Source organism: Ciconia boyciana, chromosome 6 (assembly GCF_034638445.1).
Source record: "Ciconia boyciana chromosome 6, ASM3463844v1, whole genome shotgun sequence".
Classification (NCBI taxonomy): Eukaryota; Metazoa; Chordata; class Aves; order Ciconiiformes; family Ciconiidae; genus Ciconia; species Ciconia boyciana.
In genome coordinates this window covers 65,370,979-65,391,300 of record NC_132939.1, presented here as the reverse complement: position 1 = coordinate 65,391,300, position 20,322 = coordinate 65,370,979, and the positions used below count along the sequence as shown (strand labels likewise).

General features: G+C 36.5%; 1 protein-coding gene across 6 annotated transcripts in view; it reads left to right on the top strand.

Annotated features, from left to right (window-relative positions):
- PPM1A (protein phosphatase, Mg2+/Mn2+ dependent 1A) overlaps window positions 1–20,085 on the top strand; it is a 30,594-nt gene extending 10,509 nt beyond the window's left edge. The window contains exons 1-6 of one of the 6 annotated variants that reach the window (XM_072866076.1): window positions 409–499; window positions 1,329–1,455; window positions 4,129–4,980; window positions 6,789–6,906; window positions 11,999–12,107; window positions 14,681–14,789. In XM_072866076.1, the coding sequence (XP_072722177.1) occupies window positions 4,147–4,980; window positions 6,789–6,906; window positions 11,999–12,107; window positions 14,681–14,789 (1,170 nt within the window). In that variant the 5' untranslated portion in view covers window positions 409–499; window positions 1,329–1,455; window positions 4,129–4,146. Of the gene's footprint in view, window positions 1–408; window positions 500–1,328; window positions 1,456–4,128; window positions 4,981–6,788; window positions 6,907–11,998; window positions 12,108–14,680; window positions 14,790–17,123 lie in introns of those variants that run through there. The other 5 variants (XM_072866079.1, XM_072866078.1, XM_072866075.1 and 2 more) reach the window with 5 other exon arrangements.
- Window positions 20,086–20,322: the final 237 nt, after the last annotated feature.

Here is a 20,322-nt window from a genome sequence, read left to right as displayed (position 1 = left end):
TGTCTGCAAACTGCACCCTGAGTTTTTCATGCATTTGCTGTAGAGGCTGTCCTTCAGTTTGACCTCCACAAAATCAGCATTTCAGAAGTCATGGTTTAGATGCACTTGTAGATGCATAGATGCGTCCCCTGCCTATTCATTTTTCTGCATAGAGGTCCATTTTCACTTTAGTTTTGTTGAGAAGCCTCTCTGTTCTTCAGAGCCAAAACCCAGGAATTTTGACTGCAGAAATCTCTTCTCTTTTAGGAGAAACTAATGGAAGTCACTGATATGGAGATGGTGAATCAAGAATCATCTTAGGTTAAAATTGAAGTTTGCTTGACTAATCGTTGTGGCAGTTGCAGTGCCAGATGATGTTTTAGAGTTACCATTTCTGAAGAAAATGTTGCACCTCTGATCTTTTTACAGGGCACCGCTGCTATCGTACTGTTCAGAATTGTCCTTCTCTAAGAAAAAAAACGGTGGTGTACATTTGCCACTAACATGTCTGTCTCCTTTAGTACGTATGTGTATTGTTCAAGCATCCTGAAAGTTGAGGTTTCCAGAGTAGAGGGCTGGTTCTGTCTCCTGCTATGAGACTGCAGTTTTCTAACATGATTGTAGAAATGTGTGGCTGGGTTAAGAAGGGCAAGGGAAAGAGTAGTAAAATTATTTGGAGAATAAGGGTCCTAAGAGGAGGAGGACTGTTAAGGAAGATGACTAAAGAAATATAAGAGGGGGCTAAGTTAAACCATGTTCAGAATCTGTTGCTTTATTGTACATCATACATGCAGACTGTTCTGGGTCGGACTTCTCTCTTTAGCGTTATTACATAACAAAGTCATGCTGTAACTTGGGCACTCGCACTGCTGTAAGTTAATCTGATTTGCATACAGAGTTATATGCTTAACTAAAAGTGTCATTTGGACTTAATCAGTATAGTGCATACACCACCTCATGAAAGAATGAAGAATGTATTAGTGATTTAGGTAGACGCTGATGTGTGAAAGATGTTTCCGTAGACGGGGACTCAAAAACAGGTCTAAGAGATATTTTTAGTAGGAAGGAGCCACGGCTTTCTTATGTTAGCCTTTTTGTGCATGTGTGTCCCTTCTTTTAAAAGTAAGAAATTATTATTTTTTTTTTTTTTTTACAACTAAGACTTTAAATTATTCAGGTTTTAGCCACAAGGGTGTGGGGGAAGAAGTAGCAGGTAGCCTCCAATTCATAAGAATTCACAGATTGGTCATATTAAACTCCAATTTTTCTGAACAAGAATTGAAACTCTGGAAAAACTAAAGGCTTGGCATATTCATCCTATCCACAAGTAAACTATGCTTTCCCTTCAGATCCAGTGAGGATTTTGAAAACCTGGCCTACTCTCCTACAGGTTTAGACTGGCGTTCTGGTGGAAGTATGATGAGCTGGAGTGTTGCAAGGAAGGCAACTGCAGTCTGTTATTTCAGTATTCAGAAGGTGACTACTTTATCCTATGGGCTGTGAATAATTTCCTAAGTAGAAGTTATGTGACCACATTGTGGTTATCCTCCTGTCTGGTTGTATTCGCATCTGTGGTGGGTAGCTTGCACCCTTGAAGAATCATGTGTCAACATCTCGCCTACAAGGCTTGATTTAGGATAGCAACAGCTTTCAGTTTACCTTCTGGGGAGGGATAAGGCAACTTGATTTTAAATGAGAGTGGATTTGTTAATTGTTGAAGCGTGCTAGCAGTTCTGTATGAGTTGCTAGAACTGCATATGACCTGTCTGTATGTATTTATAGTTGTGGTTTACATGACACACTACTGAGAGGGACAAACAGCTTACAAAGCACAACTCTTGTCTGAATATTGTGTACCTAGTAATGTGAGAGATTAGAAGGAAGAGTGCCTTTTTTAGTCCAAATTTGACAGTGCTTTTGGTCAGTTTAACTGTACCCTGTTCTTAATGCTTTTCTGGTTTGTTTTGTTTTAAACACAGTAATAATGTAAAATACTTCACAAAAATGTGGTATTTGCCAGGGCAGTTTCTGCTTTTCGAGCTCTAAATTAAGGTGAAATAATTGAATATCTGCATTCTATTTTATGATCTCTTCAACAATAAGAAAGCATTAGGCATTAGTTCAAACTCTGTTGCTATCATGGAATGAATAAAAAGTCTGTTATTCTGCAAAATAATTCCCCATTTGATTTATAGCAGCATTCTGTAATTATTTTGATCACTCTGACTTTACTAGAGTTCCAAGTGAAGATAAAAAAGTCAGTCATATTTTTTTGCTAGCAACTGCAGTAATGTGAACCTCATGCATGCGCTTAGGATACAGGACCAGTGTACACTATATTTTGTTGGCTGGTTATAGTTCGTGTGGGCATCAGTATTTTGTGTTCGCTTGAGAAGAGACAGAACTTAAGAGCAGGGGTTGGGGTGAGAGGAAGCAGAGGTGTACTGCTGCTGACATCTCTTTCCATACAGCTGAAGTATGTGCGGCTTTTGTTTTGGTTAATGAAGTGTGTAAGCCAAAGAGGTATATCCAGTCCCTGTGCCTCACATTTGAATCACTGTTGTGGTGAGATCAAATGTAAACATTTCTTGACTGTTTATTCTAACACATACAGAGGTTTTAGAAAGGTTGATAGTGGCTGGAAGAGACAATGTGAAAAGCTCTGTTGGATATATAGTGTCACAGCTGGAGCTGTATTGCAATAAAAGCATGTTACCAAAAAGTGATGTTATCACTTAGAAAACTGATTAAATGTATTCCACTTACAAGTTACAACCTTCTAAAACACCTAGTGTACTAACTTTTCTACTAGTGCAGCTGCTCAGTTGGGGCCTCAGGTAAAATCTGTTTCAGAGACTCTTCTCACAGTTAATTTTTGTCCACTGTCTTCAAATAGAAAAGCTCATAGTCTTATTCCATTACCTTTTATTGTATAACAGTGATTTGCACACTCTTTGATGCTTCCCAGGGCAGAATTTGCAAGTATGTAAAATGTGTGACCTATTTTGTATGATTTTTTAATAATGAATGCACAAATAAACTGATGTGGATTAGAAGGGTGGGTTGGATGGTTAGGGTGTGAAAGCCATGAAGATAAACCAGTCAGTTTACGCTGCCTGCAAATATAATTCTTATTCCCTTAAGCATGAATATTTGCTACATCACATCCCAGTGATGGGAGGTGGAGGAGGATAGGGTGTGTAGTATATTGGTCTGGCTTAAATAAAGAAGCATGAATTTACAATACTTGTGATTTTATTTCCAAACAGATTTCCTTAGGTTTGTCAGGGCAGTTGTCTTTCAGTGAAGCATGAATACATTAAGGTTTTAAGTAAATCTGCAGCATGGACATCTGAGAAGCTTGCTGTGTAATTTAACTGAAAATCTAAGGATGAGCTCTCACAAGATGGCTGAGCCAAACTAATGGCTTGCTGCTGCCTAAAGGGACAGATGCTCTGTTGCTTCTGAGTCCTGCTCCTAGTTATCCAGTGTTGCCTCTTCCTTTATGCAGATTCTGGCATAGTCTAGATCATTTAGATCACTTTACTGTTAAAAAAAACCAAAAAAACCAACAACAACAAAAACCCAAAAAAGACCCCAAAAAACCACCAACCAAACAAAAAACCCCAAACCTCCTCCCCCAAAAGAAAACTTAATCAGTTTGCTTTCATTTCCCTGTCACCATTGGAAAAGCAGAGTGTGAGCAGGACTTTGTGGCCAGCAGGTAGGGATCTAGGGAATGCCACTGTCTTGGAGACACTGAACGCTTTCACTGGCTCAGTAATTGCATGGAACATAGCTATTCAGGTGTGTGCCAGTTAACAAGTCCTCTTTCAAACTAATTTTATACATACTTATACTAGAGGCTTTTGTCAGAACCGTGAATGATAGTGGAATAGACATTCTTCAAGTAAAACAGCTGAAAATACTTAAAAAAATATGAAAAGTGCAGTTCAGCTAGTAGCAGTGTCCTTGTTTAAATTAGATGAAAGTAATGCAAATTTGATGAGAGACACAGAAAAATCAGCTTTATATCTGTGTATTTTTATAATCGTAACATTATTTGGGCTATTATTTAATAGTTTCCAATAGGATGTTTAAACAAGAGATGTTTAAGAAATATCTTAATAATCCTTTTTTTCTTTTTAGAACTGAAGGAAAGTCATCATGGGAGCATTTTTAGACAAGCCAAAGATGGAGAAGCATAATGCCCAGGGGCAAGGGAATGGGCTTCGTTATGGTCTGAGTAGTATGCAAGGCTGGCGAGTTGAAATGGAGGATGCACATACGGCTGTGATTGGTTTGCCAAATGGACTTGATGGATGGTCATTTTTTGCTGTATATGATGGGCACGCTGGATCACAGGTTGCCAAGTACTGCTGTGAGCATTTATTAGATCACATCACGAGCAACCAGGATTTTAAAGGGCCAGATGGGCCACCATCTGTGGAAAGTGTAAAGAGCGGCATCAGAACAGGTTTTCTGCAAATTGATGAACACATGAGAGTCATCTCTGAGAAGAAACATGGCGCAGACAGAAGTGGGTCAACAGCTGTGGGTGTCATGATTTCTCCCCAACATACATACTTCATCAACTGTGGAGACTCGAGAGGTTTACTTTGTAGAAACAGGAAGGTTCACTTCTTCACACAGGATCACAAACCAAGTAATCCACTGGAGAAAGAGCGTATACAGAATGCAGGTGGCTCTGTAATGATTCAGCGTGTGAATGGCTCTCTTGCTGTTTCAAGGGCACTTGGGGACTTTGATTACAAATGTGTCCATGGGAAAGGTCCTACAGAACAGCTAGTCTCACCTGAGCCTGAAGTTTATGAAATTGAGAGATCAGAAGAAGATGATCAATTCATCATACTGGCTTGCGACGGTATCTGGGATGTTATGGGAAATGAAGAGCTGTGTGACTTTGTAAGATCCAGACTTGAAGTCACTGATGACCTTGAGAAAGTTTGCAATGAGATAGTTGACACCTGCTTGTACAAGGTAGCCAGACTTGAGAGAAGAAGTTTACTGTGTTTTCACTATGACAAGTTTATGAACAAGTTAAGAATAAGTTTTGGTTCCAGTCTATAAGTATCCAATGGTTTATGTTAACATGACTTTGACAGTAATTACCATGATTCCCACAAAAATGGTGATAGAGGGGGAACAAACGCACAACAGAAACAGTATGGCTTTCTGGGTGGTTTTGGTTAATGAAGAGTTTAAAATAATGTACAGATACGTTGTGATCAGTGGGAAACTAGAAGCTGATGGGATTTTATGGGCAAGCCAAGGACAATAACTGCCCTTTTCTGTTTCATAACATACTTTACAAAACCTTAACTCTTAATCAGGCTAGAGAATATTCTTTCCCTTCCTAATCTTCCCCTCCTTTCTTGGGCATATAGTAGTAACATTACTGTTATCATTACACCAAGATAAATGCAGAATGAATGAACGTTGACTTCATATTTTGCAGTTTAAAATTTCTTCTTGACTATATGAAGATCTGGCTTCCTAAGTTAATTTTAATTCTGGTTTAATTACTGTATTTCTTATTCAGTGTTGTGTGGTACAGCTCTGAAACTAGCTGAAATAGAAGAAGATGGGACTGTTTAACAAATATGTGTAATTTTGTCTACAATAACTTCTACTTTGTATTAGTAAGTTGCAGGATGGTGCAGTTACAGAAGAGATTTGAAGTACTGAGTTTCATAGCTTGACACTTAATTTTCCAAAGGCAAGCTATAAGTCATAATGTAAAAAAGCCAACATTTTTGATACTAAAGAGACAAGCCAGCATCTCCACTCTTGCCACATGGCTAACAAGGTCATTGTTTCCCTTCTGGAAAAATGTAATTGCTTTCCAACACTTCGGCAGGTTAATAATGCATATATTTTTGTTTACAATTTTTGTCTGGTAATCCTGAAAACAAATACCAGGGAAGGAACAGTGGTTTGTGGATGCTGTAAGCTTTGCAGTAGCCAACTGTCAGCACCTCCCCATATGTCCATATACTCTTGTTTTAAACACTGGCTTGTTCTTGATCTTGTTGACTTCAGTGGATTTAATTGGTGTTAAATGTTAAGTGTATGGATGCATGTTTGTAGACCAGAGCACAGGGATATTGAAAGTAAACTAAACAGTTACTTTTCATAAGCAGAATGTGTTTGTATTTTAATGTATTCAAGTATTAGGGTTCTGTTTAGTTGGAGTTTTAAATGTTTCCATTTCAAAGAATGCTTTTGTAAAGGCCTGGGCCCCTTCCAGCTGATCTTTTAACAGATTCTCTCACTTGTAACTTTTCTTTTTTTAAAAGAAAAGGGGGGAAGAAAAAACCCTAATAGCTGTGATTTTAGGTGGAAGCACTGTCTGAATTCAGCTCCTCCCTACTTAGTGCTTTTAAGCAGTAATGGTTTTGTTTACCCATCTAATATTCATCTGTGTTCCCAAAATGATTGGATAGTACTTAAAACAAGATGGAACACAACTTCGTAATTACACATCACTCATTAGTCATGTCAGTTTTTAAAAGACAATGGGCTGTCTGTAATTGGCTCCATGTAGTCTTCAGACCATAAAAGAGGAAAGAACAAAGTGACTTAAAAGTTGCATTGAATGAATGGGCAGACTTCTGGAATTATGTAAGGGGGTGGGGGGAAATTAACGCTAATGATAATATTAATCCATAGTAGTAAAAGTTGTATTCTATTACCATATGATTTGTGAATTTTTGTGTGTAAAATGCTTTGATGTGTGTTTAGCCTGGTGTGTATACATTCTCAAATCATTTTTTCTTTTCCACCAGGGAAGTCGAGACAACATGAGTGTGATATTGATCTGTTTTCCGAATGCACCAAAGGTATCACCAGAGGCGGTGAAAAGAGAGGCAGAGTTGGACAAGTACCTGGAAAGCAGAGTAGAAGGTGGATCATTTAAAAAAAAATAAGTAACTTTGTTTCTAAACAGACCCCCGGCCCCCTTCCCCTTCCAACACCTAAACTCTTAACACATACAGGCTTTTTAATAGACCTTCAAGTGCCATTGGCCATCTAGTGTACATCTCTGAAAAAGGCACTCATAGTCCTGCTGTATGTCCTGAAAAAATTCTGCTATGAAAGTGCAGCAGCCTGTAGCCCTGAAAATTATTCAGGATGGTAGAGAAATAATTCGCTTGTGCTCAAGTGTTCTTCACAAGTCCATTGACAGCACTAACTTCCAACTAGTAAACCCTGGTTCCTTTTATATGGAGTTAAATGAAATAATCAGAATATCTTGCAAAGTGTTTGTGAAAATGGTAATTTGAGTGCCATTTTTCCATATAGTTATGTACAAATTAGCCATAATATTTTATTATCCAATTATGGTAGAGTTACAGCTTAATTACTGTCATCTTTAAGGCACCTGCTAATATATTTACGTATTTGAAAGTACATCAGAAATTTGTCAAAGCTAATCTTTAAGCATTCATGATGAACAAAAGCTGGGAGCTCATCCTACCCTGATAACAACTTCAGAATTTTGCTTTAAATTTGTATTTCAGGAGTTCTTAAACTTTAAACTGAAACTGCAAGTCTTGGGCATTTTGGGTTACCTAACTAAAAATTATATTTGAAATTGATTTGATTTAAAAGATTTCTCATTAAAACTGGATTTATAGTGCCTTTTGGTATTTAAAAACTACCGCAGCTTGGAGTTTGTTTCTGAAACATAAGACACACTGTATGCATTATTTGCATAGGTTAAGTCTATTTTTGAAGCGGACTCCTCTAAGCCTATATGTTACAAGTATAGTTATGTGTATATACTCCAAGAATCCTTAATAGCGTACAGGGCATGATACGCAGAGTTCTTCACAACTATGGTACCAGTGATTAGTAAGTTAGAGGAATATATTGTGCACTTCTTACCTTCATGCAAGTTAAGGAGGGAAACACAGTGCCGCTTCAGAAATTTCACAGAGAACTTGCCTACATGGGAATTCTGGGTTCAGACAAATTAATGTGCAATTTTAAAGCACTTCTTACCTGTGTAGGTGCTCCTTCAGAAAGTATCACCTTTTTCAAAGGCCTCATTCGCAAGGTCTTGGCAAGCTACATCTGTTCTGGCCTGAACAAATGTCCAGACAGACATTTCTGTGTTTTAATCTAACACTTGCCTCATAGGAGAAGTGGGTGCACAGTAAGCATTAGTGTGAATCTTTTTGACAGCGTAGCAGGAATATCCAAGTGCATGGTAACACTGCATGAGTTCAGTGTCAGGTGGCTTTCTCCATTTCAAAGCAGTGAGCAGTTTTGCACCAGGCATTTGAAGAGCTTACTATGTATGCCCACTCACAGAATCAGTGAAGAACAAGTATGCTGTAAATTCACAGATGAATTTACAGCATGCTAACTCTCCTAATTTGGGTGAATATTACCTTCGTATCTTAGATATTTTGTCTGAGTTCAGACAAACCCATGACCTAGAATATGAAAATATGTTCAAGTTAAGGCTGCATTGTCAGCTGGCCTCATTGTACCCCAGGAATATTACAATGAGGAAAGCTGACATTTTTGTATAGACACTTCATTTTGTAAATGAAGAACCTAAACACTGGAACTGCGTGTGATCATGGTACATACAATGAATTTGGCTGCCAGTACTTTGCATTTATACAAATATAAAATTTCAGGAATGAGCAAAGTGTGATACTTGCATAGAGGCAGAAGGTTCTATATGTAGTTATAAAGCACTTTAATACTAATTTAATGGGGTGACGTCTGAACAACTTGAGGAAATACATTGTACTTCCCCTCAAGGGTCTTTGCTTCTTTTTTAGAGTCATCCTCCATCTTTTGTCTGTTGTTGCACAGAGATATTATTTAAATTAATGAATAGGTAGTAAACACTATTAAACCCAGCAGTGATTTGTATCAGCTGTGTGCAGAATTTGGCCTTTTAGGTCTTCCTCATGAGGGAAGTTGAGAGGCTGAACTAAAGCAGAACTTCAAAAACAGGAGTTGGTTAACTTTGTTACATTTAACTTAATTCTTGTGCAGTTGAATTGTTTCCTCGTGTAAATGGATAATGCAGTATTAGCTAGTAAGGTAGGACTGCTACAGCATCTGAAACTTTCAACACTACAGTGAATAATCTTGCTGTTATCGTAGGATATTTTAAGAATGGCAGTGCCTAACTTTAAAAGCCTAATCTTCAGCTGAAGGAACTAGAAAATGTAAAGAGTACTTTTAGAACAATCTTACTAATCTATAATATCAATTTAAAGCTAAAATTAATTAAAATGGAAACTTGGTGAAAATGCACATTATGTATTTTTATGCACTTTAGTACTCAGTGTAGTCCAACAAGTAATGAGATTTGATGCTTACTAATGTGGATTTTTTTCTGGTTGGACTTTTATTCCCTCAGCCCAGAATATATCTTTATACTGTTAAGAAGTAGTGCAAATTTTAAGACTGAATAGGGCTTAGTACTGGTTTAGACTTAGTACAAGGGTCACCTTGAATAAGGAGAGGCGATTCAGATTTTGAAGAATGTAGTTTCTTAAAAATTTTCTACTTACCGTGCCACCTAGGACTCTCCTTTTACTAATTTTGGTGTGTTTGTGGTCCAGATTCATAGCTACAATAAATAATAATGGAAGAAAAAGCAAGTGTGGAGAAGCCTCTTTGTGCCATTACTTGCAATATATCAGTGTTACTCCTAAAATACCATGTGAACTTAATGGTAGAAGTAATCAGTCATTCCAAAATGTGTTGCTATTATTTGCACTAATATGTTATCGATGTGTTGACTCTGAAAAGAAACTTGTCTCAGCTTTTTTTATGTTTTCTTTTTTTTTTTTACATAAAAACATTCCGTAATAGATAATCCTTGCACAATTTATACCTATATAGAGATAAATAATGTGAAGTTAGCTGTTATATGTTCCTTCCCGTATTTTCACAAAATCAAAGCTCTGGCTTTTTCTTAAACTTTGTGTGGAATTCCCATTCAGAATATGAAAAAGCAGATATGTTTTGAATCCTTTATTTTAGGGTTGTAAGTAAATTTTTCCAGTCCTTGATGCCATGAAAATGTGTAGAAGGTTTAAAAGTAAATTAAAGGTTGGGGGGAGGGTTGTAAGATGTATTGAAAGCAGATAATTCCAATAAATTAAACACAGCTAGCAGACCGACTCCATTTGTTGTGTCTTCAGTGTTCATTCAGTCTGTATCTATAGTTTTATCAAAATACAAATGTATTCATTTAGTGGAGACTGTATGTTAAATGTACTGCAGTTACAGGTCGTGAAACTGTGTAGTATAGGTAAACTATAAATTCCTTATTTTTGTACAGCAGAACTTTAGCACTAGCACAATGTAGAATATACTAGATGTTCAAAATTGCACAATAAAGGAACTTGGCAAACCAAATCTGAGATCTTTGCTTCTTATTCAGATTTAAGAGTGTTAGATTATTTATTTACTAAATACTAGATATTAAAATGAATTTTGGATATAGATTTTGAGGAAATGGCAAGTTTTCGAGGTGTCCATGGTGTGTGGTGTCATGTATTTTAAATGTAGGTTTTGAAGTAAACAGCTTAAAGCTTTGTGTTGCAGAGTCTGACACTGGTTGAGGGCTAGACAGTGTTTCCACTATACCTTGCAAATAATTTACCCAGCCTGACTGCAAAACAGCTGATGCTTTTTGTAAACACACACAGCCCTGAAAAACTATTACACGAACAAAAAGTAATTCACAATTGTTGTTTTTAATTTTATAACTGAAAAGGACTAGATACTTGTTGGTTTTAAAAGCTTTTAATGTGCCTTATCTCACTAATCAAATTTTAAAGTGGAAACTTTGTATGCTTTTCTGGAGTTACCATTTAGGACAAAAACTGAATGCTGGAGTATTTTTCAAAAGTGGTACTGATGAATTCCAACTACTCTTCAAGCTGTGTAAATGCTTTATTACATGAAGAATAGTGTGCATGTACCTACATGCATGTATATATATATGTACATATGTGCATGTATATATATGCACATACGTACACATTATTGTATGTGTGCTGCAGTATTCACTTGAAGATCAACAGCACCAAGTCTTAATAATTCACCTCTCTCATAATTTCTAAGAGCTCATGTTTACAGAGAAACCGATGAGATGCATTTTAAAAAATGTGCATGTTCTTTAAATTTCATAAAATCCCTATTTAAAGAGTGACTCTTCAGGGGTGGTATGGTCTGAAATCCGTTGAGTTCAAATAAAATTGTGTGCTTATGACTTGGGGGAAAAAAAAAAAAACAGGCCTAAGAATAAAGTTAAAGAATCAATTTCTTAGCAAACGTGACTGTGGCTACTGTACAGATTCTCTTCACCCAGAAGTTGGAGTGGATCAGCTTTAAATAAGTGCCCAATGTTCACATATCCCCTGAGTGAGTCGAGGATGGAACTGTCTCTTAAATGTGATGTCCCTGGCTTTTAATTTGTATGTAATAGTTCTTAAAATGTGCATGTTGCTGTAATGCAGTGAGGGACAACTATTGGCTAATACACGTACAGCCATGGGAGTTATTTTTAATATGTCTAACCTTTTGTTTCTTGAAAATATTATGCTTTCTATGATGGTGATAATATTTTATCTTCTGTTGCAGCGATAAAGCTGATGTTAATATCTGCCTCATGCCCAGGGCATTTTGTTGGGAAGATACTACATCTTCTATTATATCTAATGTATAGCAGGAAAGCCACTAAAGAATTTTTTCCCGCTTTTATTAGGTAGCTGTGTATTTCTAAAACCAGCGTGCATGTTAACAGTTAGCAGTGTATCTTTGTCAAATCCGTTACAGGTTCTTTTTCTTATGGAACCAAAGTTAACAATTACCATGTTGAATATGGTCTGTCATCTTTTTTTTTTTTAATATATTAACAGAAGTTAAGCTGCCTTTTTATAAAACTGAGTGTTTCAATCTTTTGAAGTTAAATTTGGACTGCACTTACAAAAAAAGTACTTCTGATTCCCAGAGATCATAAAGAAGCAGGGTGAAGGAGTCCCAGACTTAGTCCACGTGATGCGTACGTTAGCAACTGAGAGCATCCCAAACCTCCCGCCGGGGGGTGAATTGGCAAGCAAGTGAGTTCACATCAGTGTAAATGTGGTTTTTGATTTAAATCGAAACTTAACTGTGAGGCCACTCTTAAAAATGGGGGGAGGGAAGAAGGGTACAGGACAAAAGGTGATGATCTGTTCTCCAGTTTTTATCATTCGGTTGTTCTGAATAAAAAGGACAAGCATAAGAACAGAGTTAACGATGAATCACTGCTAAAATTAAATGTCAAACTCTAGTTTTGGGAAGGACTGAGGGTTTTTTAAGGGTGGCCTGAGTGTGTCTTTTTTGTAATTAACTGGGTTTTCTGGGTGGGAGGTTACATTTGAAGATGCAAAAGTAATGCACTGACTTTAGTAGTTACTTCGATATGTAGTTCTACACTTCAGCAAGAAGTGATATGCATATGATGTTTTGCTTGGCAGCTTTCTTTTCTTGTCTCTAGCTAAAGCAATGTTGTAATTGCTTAAAAGTTTGCTTTTGTATCTCTCTGCGTGTGGCAAATCTGAAAACTAGAGAGAAGTGTATCAAAAAAGAAAAGTGGGAAGTTAAATTTACAGCTTTATATAGGCTGGCTTTGTCCTTGAAGACTTCAGTGTTGATGCTCTGTGGCTTCTCAGATTGATGTTCACTCTTTAAGGAAGCAATGCACTTAGCTCGTTTGCACACTGAACCAAGTGCTTTCTGGTTCAACAGATTGTTCATGAACCTGTGCCGTGTTAAAATGGATTGGGCACATGTGGTGCAGACTATATTTTTAACCCTTCAGAGTATGACTTTTGTATTGTTACACCAAAACATGAAGACTCTAGATATGACAGTGAATAAATGATAACTGAACTGTAAAGATTACTTCTACAAACCAAATTGTTCTTATATGAACTGTTTGGCTAGGAAAAGAAGAGATGGAATTTTATATATAATAGCAGCACCTATTTAGGATGTGTTGCTGTAGTCTTGAAGTATCGATGAGTCAGCTACTCATGACATATGGCATACTACAAATTGATTTTTCTCAATCTCCTTTGGCTACCAGTAGCATCATGGTTGTGAGGAAGTACTGAAGTGACTGACTTCCGTGGGATTTTGTGTCTTAGTGATGCTAGTTCGAATAGGGATTGATAGAAGTATGGATTTAATTGGATGTTAGCGTAACTCAAAGCACTACTGCCAATTTGGAAGGAGAATAATGGTTTTCAAGAAACCTGCCTTTATTTAGAATCAGAGATAGCTATTTCTTGAAAGATAAGGGAAACTTTCTAGTTCATAGGTACAATGTACTTTGTGTGTAATTGCCTGTTTTTATTGCTTTAAATTCAGCCTCCTCTTCTGTGCCCTATAATCATTCACTATGATGTTTATACTGCTGCATGGTAGTTCCTGACTTTTCAGTGTTATGGGATGATTATAAAGCCTATCATCTGCTTTTTTTCTTCTAATGCACTCCTTTGTGATTGCTCTGCATGCATTCATGAGCAGTTGAAAGGTTGTTCTTTGAAGTTTGTTTTGTATCACAGTTGTAGTCTACTACTTTGTCATACTTGGTTCTGCAGAAGGAGATCTGGAAGAAAGTTGCTTTTAAAGTCCAACCTATAATTCCTGTCTTTTACTCCCTTCTTTCCTTCCTGCTCCCCCTCCAAAGTTGTTTCCTTATACGCTGGGTAAGGCAAAGGCTTCCTCTTCCTTCAGCCTCACATTGGGTTTTTTTGAGGATCAGTTTTCAAGAAAACCTTTTCACCCTGTGTTAAAAAAAAATAAACCCACAACATGTTGCTCATTTACATGTTGTTTGCAATTTTTCTATTAATATTTTATCAATATATTTCCTATTAATATTTCTATCAATATTAGAAAAGCTGAGAATCCCAGAGACGAAAGTTAATTGCAAGCTATCTTAAATATGCTAAGTAAATTTTTTTATAGGAGGAAACTGTCAAGGTGCCTGAATTAATTTTTTTTAATATTTTTTACCAGACAAAATTCTTCTCAGTCTAAACAAACGATATGTAGAACTGCTATTTGCAGTTTAAGTTTTTTTGAGAAAAGTTGCAGGAGAGTATTGGACATAGCATTGTGAAAGAGTATTGCTTCAGAAATAATTTTTCCAGGTTTGCACATGGAAAGTACATTTCAGAATGTAACACGAACAAAAATGTACTTCAGAATGCAATTTTTGTGCATCCAGAAAATAAAAAAACACTATTGCCCTATGAAAGTGCCATAATACATGAAGTACTACTGCAGCATTCATCAGATACACAAATGACCAGGGCATTCAACATCTATCAAGCTTTCTGACGCCCTTTTTCAAAGTCAAGAGACATAGCACCAAGCAGCATCGCAGCCTCATCTGAATGTCAGCTTGTGTTCTTCTCCTTCTGAACTCTGAGTGGTATTTAGGCTTGTTTTTCTTGAACCTAAAGGTTTTAAAGGATCCGGTAGCTGTGTTCAGTGTTTAATTTAGTGGTAACTTGCAGTAAACTTGGTTCTGTGAATTTAAAACCTTTTAAAGTTTGCATTTTAAATTAAAATTGTACATAGGGAATTTGACTTAAAAAAAACACAACCTCAAAATCTTGTGGGTTTTCTTTTGCTCTAGACGGAGTGTGATTGAAGCCGTTTATAACAGACTGAACCCCTACAGGAATGATGATACTGTAAGTATCCTTTTTCTTACGTTATCTTTTCCCTCACCCCAATTATTTTAGCTGTTTTGTAAAGAAACATATTGCTAGTTCTTGTTAAAAGACCCCTTCCCCCAAAGAAGCAATAGCAATGTTGTGCTCTTTGGACTATGTTTTGTAATTGTTTTGTACTGCCTTCTGCTGATAATAGTCTCAAAACTCCAGTATGGTTGATTCGTTTGTCCTCTGGAATTTCATTATTTGAATCCTGCCTGGGTTTCCAAATGTTTTCCTGCCAAATGGTGCGGTCATGTATTCCCCCCCGCACCCCCCCTTATGAGAGTCATTTTTCCCCAAATATCAAGAAGAAAAAGGCTATACTTGTAGGTTAAACAGATTTGTAACTATCAGCTTTAAGGATATATTAATTTTCCAAATGGACTGTGTAAGCACTTTTATTCTTAAGCATAGAGCATCTTCCAGTAAGGATACAGTTTAGGTTCTTATATGTCAGTAATCAGGGTGACATGAATCTACTGTCAGTGGGGAAAATGCCCCAAAACTCTAAAATATGAACAGTGATCCCAATTGCAGTTACATCACTGGAAAGTACGTTCTGTCACCGAAAGTGCTGTACTTCATAAAGTAGTTAAATTGATCTATCAGAAAAAATTACATGCTTAGATGAGACATAAGTGAAATGCATCCAGACATAAAGAATTGTGCATTGGCTTTACCACTGGGTGCTAGTTTATTTGGCAGTTCTCATATCTTTAGCATAAAAATTCCTAAACAGTGGCTGAAAGAGCATGCTTTACCTTCAAAATACATTCTATAGTATCTTACTGTTCTACAAATGTACAGTACACAAACTTCTCTGTTTTGTGATGATGTTGGCAACTTGGATACAGAAATTTGCATACTGAATAGTTGGCATGCAGCTCCTGCGTTTTTACTCACTACTGCTTTTATTCTTCATCCTTGCACTTGAAACAAACACAGCCATTTTGGTCTTTCATATAATTGCTCTCCTTTGCTACTTCTGGTCTTGAAGAAAAAAACTGGAGGTGGTACTTTTGCAAAGGGTAATTTTAGTGATTTTGGGTTTTTTTACTACACCTCCGTGCCAACTGTTCTTCTTTACGGTTTGTAATGAATTCTGTGTGCAAGTTTGAATGAAGGGTGCAGAACTTCAGTGCTAAGAAATTGTCATATGTGGCATTGCTAGAGACTTAATTAGCCTCTTTTCTCTCGAAGGAATCAGTAAGGCAGTGCTTTTAAAGAGGACTAATATTTCTACCTCCTGCAGTCTTAGTAATGATAGGGAAGTGTAGCTGTGGAAGCACCAGCATACACTGTTGTTAAAGCCCATCATAGCCCTTAATTACTTAGGGAAAGGTAGCAGGTAATGCTGAAACAACCAAAGATTGCTGTGCAGAAGCAGTTTGCTCTGATGCCTGTGCTGCTGTCTTAGCTGTTGCTTCAGCTACTGAGCTGTGGTCCCACTTCTTAGTCGTGGTGTTAACCTATGTACCCAACTGATGAGGCATTACAGAAAGCTGAATATAGAACAATCTAAGCAAGGGAAAAGGAAACAGACATGACAAAGGCAAATGGATTAAGAAACACTTAATAGAATTAAATACTTGATTTGTACTAGGATTTTTTTTAACTGATAGTAGGAATCAGGTAAACACTTTTCAGGGCTGTGATAGTTACACAAAATCCACTGTTGCCTGTGGGCCTAAATGGACCAAATTTTAGGGATACTCAGGTATTGGGTGCATGGTTGTAATGCCATGTAGTGTGGCCATACGGTTATGATTTAGAGCACGGCATGTCTCTGCTTCCAATTTTTTTTCTTATATACATTTTTTTTCTCCTTGCGGTTTTATTAGCATCCAAAATTAGGGTTTCCTGCAGTTGCCCAAACTACACTTCTCTAACCTTAAATTATAAGTGTTAAAATTGATCTGAATTATAACAGCGTGTCAGTTGATGACTGTATCTTCCTATGCAGTGAGGGAGGGCTGAAAACACAAAAGACGGTAATGATAATAACAAATGGCATGAGGCACATCCTGCCCTTTTAACACACCTGTTAGTAAGTGTATCTATTTTGTATTACTTCTAACTACTCTGGGAATTCTTTGGAATAATGTTCCTAGGATATTATTTTGAGGATTGATAAGGCTATTATAAAACACTTGGTCAGATTTTGAAATGTCTTGGTACTAATGTTGTGTTAATTAAGCATATGTGGGTTTTAGGTGGTACTTAAATGCTATTTCTGAAAGGGGAGAGAAAACAGACTCCTAAAATGATTTAAGTCTTTACCCTTTTCAGTCTGGATTATCCAGAAACTGCTGTAACTATGGGCACTCCAGACTTTAAAGGGTTCCTTCTTTTTTCTTTAAGGATTCTGCCTCAACTGATGATATGTGGTAAAACTGCTCATCTAGCTGTGGAGTTCACGTTTCATCCTTCAAATGAAAGTGCAGCCCAACCTCAGTGACCCTTCTTAACATCCATCCTCAACCTTAATTAAAGAAGGGAATATGATGTGTTGGTGAGAGTGACTACAGCAGTACGACATCTAGCCCAGGAACTGATCTTTTTTTGTAAAACAGACTTCTGTAAACGTGATTTCAAACCATAATTCATGTTGTAAATCAGACTCCAGCAATTTATGTTGTATGATTTTGTTTTTGTAAAGTGCAATTGTCCTTGTACAAAATGCTCATATTTAATTATGAACTGCTTTAAATCACTATAACGGTTAGAAGAAATGTTTGGCTTGTGTGTTGCAACAATATATATCCCTTTAAATTCATGTTGTGGTTTTGGATTGCAAGGAGCAGCAGCCTAGCCAGCTAGGTGCTTAAGAGGTGCACAAAACTGTAAAGATAACTTTTTGGTTTATATGAAAGCTGAACTTGTGGGCAACTTACCAGAAATTACAGTGTGTGAATTTGCTTGGCAAAGGAAAAATAACTAAGAGTAGTGCACATTCTTCAACAAATGTATATCACTTTCTTGAACGCACTCCTGCTCTCACATTGAGTTAAAGGGAGTTCTGATTTTGACTTCAGTGGGAGTTAAATCATGCCCTATTAATAGTATTGTGTTCATATGCGTACAAACCTTGGGATTAGAATGCCTTGATTCTTTGCACCTCTTTTTTCATTAACCCTTACCTGAAACTACTAATCACTGAGCATGAACAGGCAGCTTTCTACATACAGTAGGAGTCTGCAGCATTTTTACAATCCTGATTGGCTGGGTCTGCTGCTGTTCCAAGTAAAATACTTTGAATTCCATTTTATCAATAAAGCTTGATTTAACAAACAAGAAATTTATCCATAAATGTGTAATTCCTTTTTTCCTGCCTTTGAAAATGTCAGTGCCATTGTAAATGCTATTTTACTTGTGGAAGAATATTTTTATTAATTGGTAGCCCATTTTTAAAATGGGAAGGATTTTGATTATTGCCCAAGACATAGCCATATGCTAGAGGATGATGTGGGATTAATCCGTTACCCTATTTTTTACAAGTGTGGGTTTTTTCAGGCTTTTTGGTCATTTTTTTTTTCTCCCCACTGAAGATGTGCATTGGTTTGAATTTGCCTACTGTTTGATAAAAATACATTTGTCAAAGCCTGACAATCTTTAACATTTTATGGTGTGTGTTTTTAATTGACCCACTTACTTAGAATGAGAGACTAGTGGTTAAACAGTACTTGTGATTTGAGATATAGCATGTTGACAATATTTAACTGTTCGTTGGTTAAAATTATAATTTAAAATTTTATAAGATAATAAACTAATTTGATTTAAGCTTAGCTTTCTCCCATTGAGCATACAAAAATTAAGTTTTCAAGTCAGTCGTGTTTGCAAAACTGCTGTTTTGTGCACCTTGTATTGTCTTTTTGGTTGAGAATATTGTATTTAATATGTAGTTTACTCATTTAGTAGGCAGACTCCCCAAAAGGAAAATCAGTAAAAGTAGATTGTAACATTTACTGCAGTTAAACAGAATCAAAACTTGGTGTATAATTACTTTTTAATAGGAAAATGTAGTACAATGCATTTTGCTATATTTGTCTTTCCCTAACTTTGAAATATACATATTTGTATATATAGCCTTAAAACTAATGCAGAGTTAGGGAACACTGAACAGTGAAAAAGTAACTTATAGTGTCTTGGAACTAAGTATAGTATATACCAGCAAACTTTTCTTTTATCCCTCTTGTCTATGTGGGGTGCTTAAACGTAACTTCATTGTATTCAGTTTGTAATCTGTTCAAGCATGAATGAAGAAAACATAAGCACTATTTGTATTTATAAATTTATAGCAATTTTTGCTTAAAGAACCAGTTCCTTACCTACCTATGAATAAATGCTTAAAATGTCTAATTTTGTTGTAGAGTGCAAAACTATAATAATGTTAAGTTATAGCTTCACAGGCACCTAATTAACAAGCATATTTAATAATACATGGCATATTAGTGCAAAAAGCTAAACCTAATTTAGGATGAAGCAGATAAAGTTCTGTCCTTTTTCATAGAGACTAAAGTTTAGTTTTGGAAACTGCAAAACCTTGAACTGGACTGTGGAACCTTTGAGTTTTAAACTTTAAAAATCGGAAGCAAAACTGTGGTGTGAAAAGCCATACTTCAAACCATAATCACTTAAACTGTCTCAGTGACAAATGATATATTTGAAGCCTCTTCTTATGAGGTCTCCTAAAGGTTGGAAAGAAAATAATTCTGCTATTGCTACAGGCGATGTAACTAGGTTTGAGGGTAGTGGAAGAAAGCCCGTTTCAGGCCTTTCTCTCTCCCGCCTATGCTCAGCATTTTGATGAGGTCAGAGCACTGAATCTACTATGTATGCATAAACACTGCCATTTTAGATACAGGTTTTGATTACAAAATATACAAATTAAGTATATGAAGCATCCTAGAAAAGAGGCAAGCTGTACTTTTCACTGCTCTGAAAAGAAAAAGGCACTTTTGCACCTTTGTGCATCTCCTTGTTGCACCAGAAACTTTTTTTTAAAATGCTAAAAACATTAGCACCTCAGGGGCAAGGCAGCAATTTTTTTTTTTTTAAAGTATTGTGTGCTATTTATTTCCCTCTTGGAAAAGATTCCTGTGTGGCAAAAATGAAAATTGTGTGATGTTAAAAGATGTGTTTTTAAATACATGTTCAAATAGGATGGTCCCAATTTGCTTGTTTTTAAAAGGAAATGACATTTGTAAAGCTACTTTGCTTCGTATGCCATGCAACTTTGTTTTCCTTCTACATTTGACAGCTTCACTGGCTTCAGTTTCTGTGAGTTTTGTTATAGTCAGATTAAATGTTTCACTGATCGTTCTGGGAGAATACCTGTACTGCTTTATAGACAACTGTTTCAAATAATTCTCACTAATTCAGCATTGAAATATGTTCAAGACAGAGGCTTCTAAAATGTGTTTTAAAACCAATGTTGGATTAAGTAAATGCAATTACATTAAGTAGGGTCCTAGATTTGCAAGGCTTTGTAAATCCATTGTATCAATAGAGTCCCCGGTACACGTGGTGGGGCAGAAATCTGCAGGTCCTGTGCAAGTTA